The sequence below is a fragment of the Symphodus melops genome, assembly GCF_947650265.1.
Source record: "Symphodus melops genome assembly, chromosome: 3".
Lineage (NCBI taxonomy): Eukaryota > Metazoa > Chordata > Actinopteri > Labriformes > Labridae > Symphodus > Symphodus melops.
In genome coordinates, this window is record NC_136693.1 from 13243044 (window position 1) to 13255903 (window position 12860).

Genomic DNA, 12860 nt, shown 5'->3' on the forward strand with positions numbered 1-12860 from the left:
ATACCACCTACACATACTTTACTTCCAGCATTCGTACCAGGCTTCAAAGACTGCACAAAGAAAGTTAATGTGCAACTTTAGACAAACAGTTTAAGTACACATGCAGACCCAGTACAAGCTCTGAGTTAGGCCTGAAGGGAAAAACACTAGCTGTGAAATATTACTGCATATTTCTCAGTCATTGTTTCTTCTAAAATACTGAAGTCTGTTTCTGTTCAGACTATTTGACTTTAATTTTGGTTAAAGGTAAAAAATAGACATTTAAAGAAGTCATTGTCCGATGGATTGTTTTATTTGCACTACTCCTTCAGTGATTGTTAGACAATCTTAGTAACACATTTCATCAATTAATAACTTTTGCAGTTATGTATAAGAATAGAATCATGTCAGTGAAACCTTATAAGAAACATGAATGCATCAGATATAGGTCTGACAGATGATATATACATGTGACTTTAACACTAGAGGGGACATTTACGTGGTTGTCATTTAAGAAAAACAAATCGATGTAAAAGCCGCTTCACAGATATCCCTGTCATTACTGCATCCGCCCCCTTCCTTCCACACAGCAGCAACTGACAGCAACTGGTTTTATTTAGTTTTTAACTCATATGACCCAGTGTGGGAAGTGGGACAGGCAAAAAGTGTGAGGGATGAACTTGTTGTTAATATTGATGAAAGGGAGCACAATCCTGACACATCCTATCAATGGTTTTTTAATGTAGTGAAAGCTGTTTTTTGCCCCACATGCTGCTCAACCCATTTTTTCACTAATGAGCTTCCACCCTAAACACAATATGAGTAAAGCCAATGTAAGCAAATGAGTTATTGGATTGAAGAAATAAAGGGTCATTTTAGTGTGCAGGACAACAAACAGTGTTTGTAAGCTTTGAAAATGTTTTCAAAGAGACACTTACATACTCTGTGACCAGGGCTATAATGAGGGTGCACCAAATGCTAATTTATCAAGCGATAACAAGTTGTGCATTTAGAGTCTGTAGTTAGTGGTGCAGAGGAATAGTGCTTCATTCTACTAAGAGGTATTTTATACTATTTAAAAGTGGCCTTATATAACATCTGAAATGTTTGCAATTATTATTTAGTCACTGTCTTATTTTAGTTATCTACCCTTTGTTTTCTAAAATCTTAATTCATCTGGCTAATCCTGAAAGCTGAACAGTTTGATTACAGTGGATTTTGTTGTATTGATTCTAAACAGAGCTTCTTGCTCTATAATCCAAACAAAGCAGCCCAGTGAGACAGATGAGGGCGGCTCTGTGGTTACATGAGAAACAGGTCTCACTGGCCTGTCACCATCATAGCAGGGAGGCACCCGTCACCTTTCTTATACAGTACCTTTCTAGATAAGCACACCAGGGTCAGAGAGATAGACCTTAGATCAAGCTAGCTAAGATGTGCATTTGGAAAAAAGTGGTGAAATTTAGCCTGTTGCAGGTCAAATCTCGTAACAACTAAAATTTGCTGTGATAACTCGTCTTGTGACGTCTCGCTCTTGGTATGCCACTGTCAAAAAAAGAATCTTCAGTTTAACTAGCAATGAATTCCTACTCCTGCTGTGATGTAATCTCATACAATAGTTAATACTCAAATGATTTTATGCCAAACAAATGCAATTTAGTTCAACAGCCAATGTAGTCATTTCAATATATAGGAAATAAACACAGTTCACAGCAGCATTTGGATCATGATATTCCTATTCCAGTAACAACATATCAGCAGACTGAAAGGTCGTCAAATGAGCAGCCAAAACTAAAAAACATTGTAAATAAAAAAACAACCCCTGAAATGTGTTCAATAAATAGATAAATAAATGAATAGACCTTAAAGGTTATCTTAGTGTACAGTAACTGACCATATGGTACATGAATTAAATGTGTTTCAGCTCTCTAGTACAGCAGTTTTAAGGTGTTTGAGACATCTTCAATATTTCTGTGTCCACATATGTAAAAGAGCAGGCATAACTGAGAGAAACATGAAATTGTCAAACCGGTTTCCTGACATTCCACAACAGAAGATCGTGTTTCAAAACAAACTTCTGCAAGTCTGTTGCCTCCTGGCCCTGTCATTTGCTGGAAGGGTGTCATCACAACTGAAACCTGTTATCTGCCAGCGGATTGAGTCTCAGTGTTGTCAGTTTTCTTTGTTCCCGTTTCCTGCTCTTGCACAGAAATGTATTTCTGTCAGTTTCCAGTTCTGTGTTTTTCTACACATCTCTGGGCCCTGAAATGTCAGGACCACAGCACACTCTTCATTCATTAATTTGGACAAGAAGAGTTTAGAGGACCCAATGTTTATTCTTCTACAACTGCTGGACTGCAGATCAACACTGTATGCACCTGTGTTTGTAAGGAAATGCAGTGGTTCCAAGACACATCAGGCATAACAAATTTAAAACTAATGACGGGAGAGGCTAGAAAGCTCACAGTGTGAGGATACTGTAAGCTCTGATTTAGTAACCTCCATTTATACTTTATTATGTTGGGTGAGAGAAACAAAACCCCAGTGAAAAACTAAGCACTTGAACAAGCTTTTTGTTACATGAGGCATCTAAAAGACGGCTCAAATGCTCCAGCATCCATTGTTGTTTTGCTAACTGTTGAGTGTCACAGACTCCTGCTCCCTTTGTACTGACATCTTGTGTCTCGTTCTGATCTGCAGAGCAGTGCGACAGTGGTCCGTGAAAAGGCTGAAGTGGAGGCAGCCAAGGGTGCAGTGGAGGGTCAAGCGGGACGGCTGAACCAAGAGGCTGAGCGGCTGCGCAAGCGGGCACAGGAGCTGGAAAATGAGGTGGCCAAACTGAACCGCATCATCGATGAGGCCAAGCTACAGGAGAGCAAGCTGGGGGACAGAGTTAGCCGACTGGAGGTAAGGAGGTCAAGATGTTTAAGTGAGACTGTCAGCCATAGATGAGAATCTAGTTTAATCATGTATCTGTTTGTCGTGACTATCAGGAACATTATAAGATTTTCATGTTTTACTTTTTCACCTAACAGAGGGACAAGAAACACTTGGAAGAATCTTTGGCGGAAATCAAAGAGCAAGAAGAGGAGGTGTCGCGTGCCAATCGAGCGTTGACCGTCCGATTGGAGGACATGCAGGTGAGATTAGCATGACTGCACTACACTGCATGAATATGGATTTCTATCAAAAGGAGAGTTTAACATCTTTGAAATTGTGACATCCTATAGAGAAATTTGACAAAACTGAGCAGTGAACACAAGGAGCTGGAGGAGAGGTTACAAGAAGAAAGGGCTCAGAAGGAGCAGTTTAAGAACATGAAGAATAACATTGAGGATGAGAGGAGGCTGCTTGACCGTACAGTGGAAAAACTCCAAAGAGAGGTTGGTGTCATTTTCATTTTCGTTTTTAGCACAGAGCAAACACAACAGGAACAGGTGCAAAGTATTTCACTTTTGTTTAAAATAGGTGGGGTTTCTAAGGACTACTACTCAATATATGTATTTGTCTCACATTATTTTCTTTTCATGCTTGTCCTGTATCTCACCATGTCTGCAGATGAATGATATTGTGGATGCGTCCCAATCGTCTACTCGGGAGCTGCAGGAGCAGATAGACATTTATAAAGAGAAGAACCGTCGGGAGCTGACGGAGCTGCAGAGACTTCTGAAGGAGCGAGGCCAGGAGCTGGAGAAGTACCTGCTGACCACCGAAGCTCTACAAGAAGAGGTACAACTAAAATAATGGAACAGTCATAGATACAGTATGAATGCTTTGAATACTTTCATGGTGAATGGTCAAATCACAGCCATCATGAGGCAGCCTGACTGAGTCCTGGGCAGGACAGCAGATGAGGAACCATTGTTCTGACTCATTTCAACCCCTCCCTTAAATTATCTGCTTTCAGAGAGTGATGTCACCGGTTAGGCATTTCTGCCATTTTCCTGAAACCCAAAACACAATATTAAAGTGTAGTTGAGAAGAATAAAGCATCATGAAAGTATCCAAATGTTTCTCAAGTTCAGTTTTATTGACAGTGTTGCAATAAAAAGAGTCATTTCAATCATTCCATTACTTAGAGTTATACTGAAACTAGTGTTAGTATACGTAGCAGTAATATGCATTGTTCACATGCATACAGTTCAATAGAAAACACTTGTCAGTGAAATATGTTTTTTGTTCAAAAAGGACTGGGTGAATATTAAACGCCTAAGATGGCAACAAGTCTAGTTTAATGTATTAAACACATATTTAAGAAGGTGGGGCTGCTGAAAGTTGTATGAGCAGTGACCTGTATGAGCATTTCAATGACTACATTTCAGTCTCCCAAAGTTTCTAAATGCATGAATTTTAACAGAATCTCAAATAATACAAGACATTGTTTACTTAACTAAAATAACAAGATTATCTTCTGCAAACATGTCACTGTTTCTTGTTTACTTGACTTTTTTAATTTGACTTAAAACTAAGAGAAATTGACCATATTTGATTTAAGATTGCTTGTAGGTTTGATTTGATGCGTAAACGAAACAAAGAAAACTAAGCTCATAAAACAAGTCTTTTATAATAGAATCACATCTATCATATTTTTAGACCTTCATAATAAAACCAATGTACACGAACGCTAACCTGTCAACAAGGTTATGTTTGCTTATAATAAAATCTCCTCAGGGTGTCTTTTTAATGAAGCACTCTTCAGGCTGTGTAAACCTCCAAGCAAAGAAAAAAGAACAATATTGACATTTTCTTCACCCTGAACTGTTTACTTTCAGCCTCTATTTAACATACTTAACATTCTGCCACTCCTTTTGATTTGAATGTCCCTGACGTTTTTTGCACAACATGTGCTTGTAAGTGAAGTTTATATTTAAGGACAAGGACAGCATCTTTCTGTCCTATCTCTATGCATGCTGAACAGGAAGTAGAGGATGTCAGTGTAGTGATATCATTGTTGTGAAAGCTGTGCTGGCAGGATGCACATCCTCCAAATCTCCCACCTCTCCGGAGGAGCTGAAACTTCTGGATGGGGCCTTCGTGAGTCCACTTTTCCAGCTGCTCTCAAATGTATCTCCACCCATTTAACTTGGCAGAATAAAACTGAAATGACAAGTGTAGGCTGAATACATGTTTCTCTTAGGAAAGCATTTCTATAACCTGGCCAAAAGGTAGTCTAAAAACATCAAGCTTTACTCCAGTTATAGCTTTCATGAGAAAGGATGCCTGATTGTCCCATTATACCAATTACTGTGGGTGAGTCTATGGATGCAAAGCTTTAGCTCCATCACTTAAATTAAGTCTTATTTAAGTACTTACATGATAAAATATGGAACAATCCTGCACTAATGTAGAGGATTGTAGGTGATGAATTATCCTTGTCCTGCATAAAGCAGTGGGGAGAGTTTTCCAGCTGTGGGGTTGCTGCTGCTGAGAGCCCACGGGGCGAAACAAAAGCTGCACTAAAACATTAGTCACTCAGGGGAACCACTAAATAATGTCCCTAAACAGCATCTTAATAGTTGATCATCGCTGCAGTAGTAATATTTACTAAGGTGAAATGAGTTATTTCTAACAGGCAATCAATCCCAGATCAGGAGGGCAGATCTTCTTCATACTTTCTGTATTTATAACATGCCTAGGGGTCCTTTAAGAGACCCTGAACCTACGAAAGACCACTTTTACTCATGAGTAGGGATCAAAGACATGAAATGTTCTCCTTTTGAAAGATGTGGTCTAAACATTTATGCACAACAGTTGAATCTGTCAGCAATAAGCAGTCATGTGTTAGCATTTTTAAGGTGTTGACATCTGCTGTGTATTTTGTATAAGCTGTCACATCGAGAGGAGGACCTGCGGCAGTGTGAGAGGGAACGAGACGACGCTGTGCTCAGGGAGAAGACGCTGGAGAGAAAGGTTCATGACCTGGAGGTGGAAGTAGAGACAAAGGAAAACACTAAAGAAGACAAATCTCGACATCTAAAGCTCATGGAGGTACAGAATTAGGTCAAATAAAACCTGTAATATACGTCTTGTCATTATCTCTCTGTTAGAGTATTGAGTATTCATAAAGCAGATATAGCTTCAAATGTTAATACTTGGTTTTGTAGGACAGGATTTCTCAGCTGGAGTTGGACCTGGATGAGGAGCGTCAGAGTGGAGACCAGCTGATGGACAGGATAGACCGAGGGCGTGAGCAGGTACAACACACATACTGACACACACATACTCAACACATTCTCATTATCAGCGCTCACCTGTGTCGGTAACCTTCTGTCCATGTTCTCTTTAGTTAACACAGACGTGTCTCTTGTTCCATCTCAACCTGTAAATGATATTCAGATCTCCTGTTGCTCTGTCCTCCACCTCTAACTGCATGAATCACTCATCTCTGAATGAAACCTCCAAAAAAACAATATCAGGTCTCCGATATAATCCTAAAACATTCCCTGTAAATAAAGCAGACAGGTTATTGCTTTGTAAGACGATCATGTATTATCATTCAGTTTGGAGGCCAGCCAGGAAGGTCTGGGAGCATCTATCCCATTTTCATGCATCAGCCACAAAAGACCCTTCTTAATGCAGCGACCGAGCCGAGAAATGCATGCTGCCAAATGTCTCAAGTTTTCAGGTTATGGAGTTCACTTGGAAATGACGCTCAGTAACTTCATGTTGAGAACAAATCATGCTCGCGTGTGCTCAAGTTTTCCTTTCGACCTGATTGAGCTGCTTAGAGAGGCACTGAGAAGTTAGATTTAGAAAAAGTATGTGTACTCTCAGGATTGTTGTTGTTTGTGGGTGGTTACTAATCAGAGGGAGGATGTTGATGTTTCTAAAGTGACACTGCTCTATTGCGAATCCTACATATTTTATGCTAATGTTTCTGTCTTTTAAATCCTTTATTTTGACGTCCAATGACAGTCCTGTAAGATCTGGCCTTGTTACAGGTTCCTCTTGGTCTAAAACTGACACCGATTCAAAGGTTGTGACTGAAATTTGAAAGAAATGTGTGTAGCGACATCAAGAGAGGCTTAGTGTGGCTGAGTAGAGTATTTAAATCTCCTTAAATGGTTTCCCTTTTAAAAAATTCCTGGCAGCAATAAAAGAGTGGCATTGTGACAAAGTGGCATTGGTTCAGCATGAGGCTGAGGTCGGTCGTCAAGGCAACACTCGAGCTTTGTGTAGTCAGAGCGGAGTAGGGTTGAGAGCCGGTGTTGTGTGTGTGTGTGTGTGTGTGTGCGCGCTCCAGTGTCTGTGGGGAAGAAGAGGAAGGTAGGGGGATGTATGGCTATGGGGTGAAGGGCTGGTGGTGGGGTTGCAGCAGAGGCAGCAGGAAGAACACCTGCGTCTCTCCTGGCACCAGGTGCTCCTCTCCTGTCTAAATGAGAGTAATCTCTCCTCCTCTCTCCCGCCGTCTCTCACAAAGCAGATTAGTTTTGCTGTATGTTCCAGTCTGCTGATTCAGCTCCCTCAAGCACTGCACCGGGTGCACCAGTTATAGAGGCCATCGTTCATCAGAGCAGCACACTGTCACACACTAATTGGCATAAAATATCACAAATTCTGAGCTCCCCTTTCAAAGACTGAAGCATCACTGCTGTATCGATTAAGTTATCATCCCTCTCCTTTCTTTTGAACTGTGCTCTCACTGAACATTCATGTTTGTGCAGAGGGGCCTCTGAGCTGTACTAAAGGAACGTTTGGTATATTATTCACTTTATTGCAGAGTATATCATTTCTGTCCCTTCAAACATAAGGCTATTGTCATAGCTAAGCAAATACTAGGTATCTATAAAGCTCACGTTAATCACATAACCCTTTTTTAAACCACAGCTCTACTTTTTACTTTTTATATTAGAGAAGTCGGAAAACGGGGAGAGAGAGAGAGAGAGAGAGAGAGAGAGAGGTTAATGACATGTGGGAGAGTAGTCACAGGTTGGATTTAAACCCAGGCCACCCTCTTCAAAGAATACATGTATACATGGAGTGCGCAAACCAACCACGCAGCCAATGGCTCCCCAGATTTCAAAATTTTTTTCATTGATAATATTGATAATAATTTCAAGTAAGACCTCACAAGCAATGTTTTCAAGATGAAAAGCAATTTGGGGTAAGTGAACTGAAGCACACTTAAACCGTTGCTATGAATCATTTTGAAGAAACACAAATTACAACAACCCAGTGTCACTGAGAGTTGACGCTCAGAAGTGTAATGCAGACAAACTGGAAAATCTAGCTCACCAGTTAACCGAGGCCCTCTCAGCATTATGCTCTCTGCTTAGATTGTAACTCCCTGACTCTACAGTGGTTTCTGCTGTGTGTGATACTCAGACAGTGTCTGATAATAAATGTCATCAGACTGTGGAGCAGTGACAGTGTCTGGACTTGGTTTGACAGGTGGAGCAGATGAGAAATGAACTCCTGCAGGAGAGGGCTAGCAGGCAGGACCTGGAGTGTGACAAGATGGCTCTGGAGAGACAGGTACACACTCTCCTGTCTGCAGGAAAACAACTACACATTGTTGTTCCAGTAAAGTCAGGAAAAAAGCCATAACTCATTTCATTCGTGTCTTTCATTGTTTTTTCATTCACACGTAGAATTTAGTTCATGTTATCTTCTGTTAGCTGATGTGTATAATGATTGCATAAACATACATGCCCAGTAGGACACCTCACCACTTCTCTGGTTGTGTGCTTCCCAGAACAAAGATCTGAAGAGCAGAGTGGCTCATCTCGAGGGCTCACAGAAGTCCAACAAAGAGGGCATGGTAGCCCAGCTGGAGGATCGCATACAAGAGCTGGAAGAGAGGCTGGAAGGAGAGGAAAGGTGAGATAAACACCTCAACAGGGAATAGAAATAAGGTGTGCTGTGTTTAGAGTGAAGCTTTAAGAGAAAGATAATTTTGTTGTCCAGTTAGTTGTGACATTTATTTAATAATTTTAATCAGTTGTGATTATTTTCTCATATATAGGAATCAGCATTTTAATCCTCAAGTACAAAGTTTTCTGTTGGTCAGAATCATGTGCTGCATGACGTGTAGGAAGATGCATCATGCTGCGTGTGTTTTAGGGAGCGGGCCAACCTGCAGCTGGTGAACCGAAGACTGGAGAGGAAGGTGAAAGAGATGATGATGCAAACTGAAGAAGAGCATAACTCAATGCAAGACCAAAAGGACCAAGTATGTTATACACACTCTGATTTTAGTATTTTCTTTCACGACCGACCATGTATTAATCAAATTAACAACTAACAGCCTTAATGTGAAAATATTTGCCAATTGTTGTTGAACCCTTTTTAACCCATTGCATGTTTCTTCTTCCTAAAGTTGAATCTGCGCCTGAAGGCCTTGAAGCGGCAGATGGATGAGGCCGAGGAGGAGATCGACCGACTGGAACACGGCAAGAAGAAGCTGCAGAGAGACCTGGACGAGCAGCAGGAGTCCAACGAGCAGCTCCAGAGCCAGCTCAAAGCTCTACGAAGTGAAATGAGGTAAAGAAAGTCCAGGGTACTGCTTTGTACTGCCCTTCTCGGGACACGTGTTGCAAATTAGAATCTGCTTACAAACACTATGATATTAAACAGAAGAAAAGAAGGCCTAGAAAGGATGTAAAGATATATTCAAAGTAACATTATTTCTCTGTCTTCGTGTCAAGGCGAAAGAGCAACTCTGCTCCGCTACTCAGCAATCTGCACGATGACGCAGACGACGATGATGACATTAGCACGGATGGCGAGACGTACTTCAGCTCATCATCAGGCTACAAGCGCTCCTCGAGTCAGGACAATATATTGTCAACTCTCACTCTGTAAAAAGAACCCTGAGGCCGAGTATAAGCTGCTTATATGCAGCACTGTGGGACAAAACAGCTGGAGATCATGCCAAGTGCTTTCACATAAAACTGTTGATATTTACCATGACATGTTAATATTCAAAACATTTACATGTTAATGAGTACTTTTACATATTACTGTTTGAAGATCCATACTACCACAGAGTTCACAGAACTCTCCGGGATATTAATCCTGCCACCATCACCACCAGTATTAATTGAGCTGCAGCTCTAAGATGTGTGGATGAATTAATTGACAAATGCCTCTTTTAGCCTTTCCTCGTGAAATCCCATGTAAATAAATAAATTTAATTTTGTAATAATTACATACAACTATTTGAAGTCTTTCCAGTGTAAAAAAAGTTATTTGTGCTCTGATTGAATCTGTTTTTGTTAACAATCACTCGAGTTATTGAAGTTACATTTTAAACATGGTTAAAACAAACTTGAATGCACACTCTTTAATGCACTGCAAAAAAACATTCCTGCCTTTGTGAACAAAATGAGGTTATTTACCTGAGTTTCTCATGCCTATCAAATATGTTAATTTTACACAGCATACAGTATAAATTATGTTTTTGTATCATTTCTGCAACTCAAATATATACTTTTTTTTGTATGAATGAAGATCAAAACCGAATATATTAAGTGAGGAGTACCACTTGTTTTTTTTTTTTTATTTATTCATGGTTGAAAATATAAAATCCTGACTCAGTGAGTGTTTCGGGACCCGTGAATGAGGGACTTTGTACACATCATTTTTATACAGTTTTATATGGATGATAAACTTAATTGTAATTATATCACAAGTAACGGTCACAGTATTTATACGACATCTCCTGGACAAGGCTGCCTCATGCAATCATGTCCTTAAATTGACAATTTTTCCTGTGATAAATGATTCTGGATCAAACCTCTAATACTGAACGAAGCCCTACACATAAAACCATTTAATCACAATACAGTTATGAAACTGCAAACACTTTTATTTAATATTAATATCTGGTATTGTTTCTCCTTAATGTGGTTAATATGGTAAACATCTTGTTTTATTAATCTCATACGTATGTATTTAAATTTCTCAATAAGCCTTCCAGTGCCTGTGAAAGAAACATTTGGGCCTCTGCTAGCTATCCTCCATGTTTATGAAGGAATTTCTTTAGATGAGATGAACTGACAAATTTATGTTTTCTACACTGTGATGATGATTTGCACTCTCTGTTTTCTCTGTGTTGAATATCTTTTTCTGATATTTTTGGAGGGAAAGTGTATTGAGACAAATGTCTACCACTACCTCTCTGTACACGTGTTTGTTTATAAATTCAGCTGACACTCAAATAAATTGACTTCCAGTTACTCTCACGCGATTTTCCTTGTTGATTTTTTTTTTCCAGATATACAAATCCTGAAAGAAAATCTTTTTTATTATGGATTTATATTCCTCTTTAAGTGTTTCTTTCTTCTTCTTTTTTTTTCACCATGCACCATTTTAACAGATCTTTGGCTGAGATGATCTGATCCATTTTGTGTCTTATGATCACTGACTCAGATCAAATCTTAGTTGAGTCAGAGCAGCTGTTTCAACAGCAGCTCTTTATCTTTCATTTTGTGCTAAGCCGGATGGCTATTTTTCCTGCTGGAACGAATGAAGCATATATGACCTGTGTTTGGGCCTGATCACTTTTAGTGCACAGCTTTGACCTCCTTCGGTCCCTGGGGAAAAATAGACTGATTCCTGATGCAGAGCTTGAGCACACCGAGAGAATAGGTTTCTGTGTTTGTAGGTCTGACTTCCGTAGAATGAAAAGTGAATAGAGAGGTCTTTCCCACTCTCTCTGCCTGATGGTCTATTGTTGGCAGGTCGCGACCTTCATTTGTTGCTGATCTGTGTGCAAAAAACAAATCAACCCTTCGAGTGCCACAGTGTTATCTCCCTCTCTCTTGTGTCAATCCAAGCAGTAAACTGATCTGTGTTGCAGGCTGGACGGTTACAAAGAATACTTGCCTATGCTTAACAAGGTGATCATTCCTGAGATTCCTTCGTGTGCTTGAGTGACTTCAGTCAGAGTGCGCTCTGGGAAATAAAGAAGTACAAGACTCAAGGAGGGAGCTGTCTTGAAGGGACATGTGACAGTGTAGATTGTAAGTTTTACGTGTCTCCTATTCACACAGGGATCTCTATTTCAAAGATCTACACAGTAAACATACACGTCTTACAAGGATTGACAAACTTCTCCGAGTAGTACAACAAATTGGTCTTTGTGAATCTATTTTCAACATGTTGCAGTGCCATGCCGCCCCCTAGCTGTAATAATGGTATAAGTTTTCAAATTTACAAGACCAGACAGATAGACGGCGAAAGATTAGATAAAAGAGATATGAACATAAAACTGATTAATATAAATATACGTTTTGTGAGTTTTAATTAATGCATAAATCATCTCTATTCTTTTAAAATAAATTGTCGAGAAATATGTTTTATTTATATGTTTTGTTACTTCCTGCAGGAATTAGCATTTATAAGGAATTGACGAATAGTTAAATGGTTTGCAACTGGGAATGGTGGCTGGTTTTCATCACCAAACCGAGATGTCAGAACCTCTGCAGACTTTAGGGGGACAGAAAGGGGGAGGCCTCCCACTCAAACAAGTAACTCCACAATACATGACATTTGAATTTATAGAGCTTTCTATAAGATTGTTTACAAAATAAAACATTTAAAAAAAAGATGGCCAAACTAAGTATTGGCAGTTTTGCATGCTGCTCTCAATCCAAAGGCCATATTTATAATGTTGTTTATAGATCAACACCCACAGTTTATTTGTTTTGATCGATACTCAGGTTCTGTACAGCGTTAATGTGTGTATGACACTTCAAGCAGTGAATACCTCAAAGCAGCAGGACAAACCTGCTTTCAGGGCTTGTTTGTTTGGAATCAAAGTCAGCCATATGAAGTCAATCATGATCAACAAGTAGTTTCAATGTTAAAGAAACTTGTTTTTTACCCAATTAATTCAGTCTCTAAAAAGAAGACGTTTTTGTTGAGAACCGAAATCA

At 39.6% G+C, this 12860-nt stretch overlaps 1 protein-coding gene across 3 annotated transcripts in view; it reads left to right on the forward strand.

Moving 5' to 3' along the window:
* cgnl1 (cingulin-like 1) overlaps positions 1-11165 on the forward strand; it is a 28390-nt gene extending 17225 nt beyond the window's left edge. For all 3 annotated transcript variants that reach the window (XM_079338949.1, XM_079338951.1, XM_079338950.1), the window contains exons 9-19: positions 2680-2886; positions 3015-3119; positions 3210-3362; positions 3538-3708; positions 5806-5967; positions 6084-6173; positions 8371-8454; positions 8675-8799; positions 9043-9151; positions 9299-9462; positions 9627-11165. In XM_079338949.1, coding sequence (XP_079195075.1) covers positions 2680-2886; positions 3015-3119; positions 3210-3362; positions 3538-3708; positions 5806-5967; positions 6084-6173; positions 8371-8454; positions 8675-8799; positions 9043-9151; positions 9299-9462; positions 9627-9783 — 1527 coding nt within the window. In that variant the 3' untranslated portion in view covers positions 9784-11165. The remainder of the gene's footprint in view (positions 1-2679; positions 2887-3014; positions 3120-3209; positions 3363-3537; positions 3709-5805; positions 5968-6083; positions 6174-8370; positions 8455-8674; positions 8800-9042; positions 9152-9298; positions 9463-9626) is intronic.
* Positions 11166-12860: the final 1695 nt, after the last annotated feature.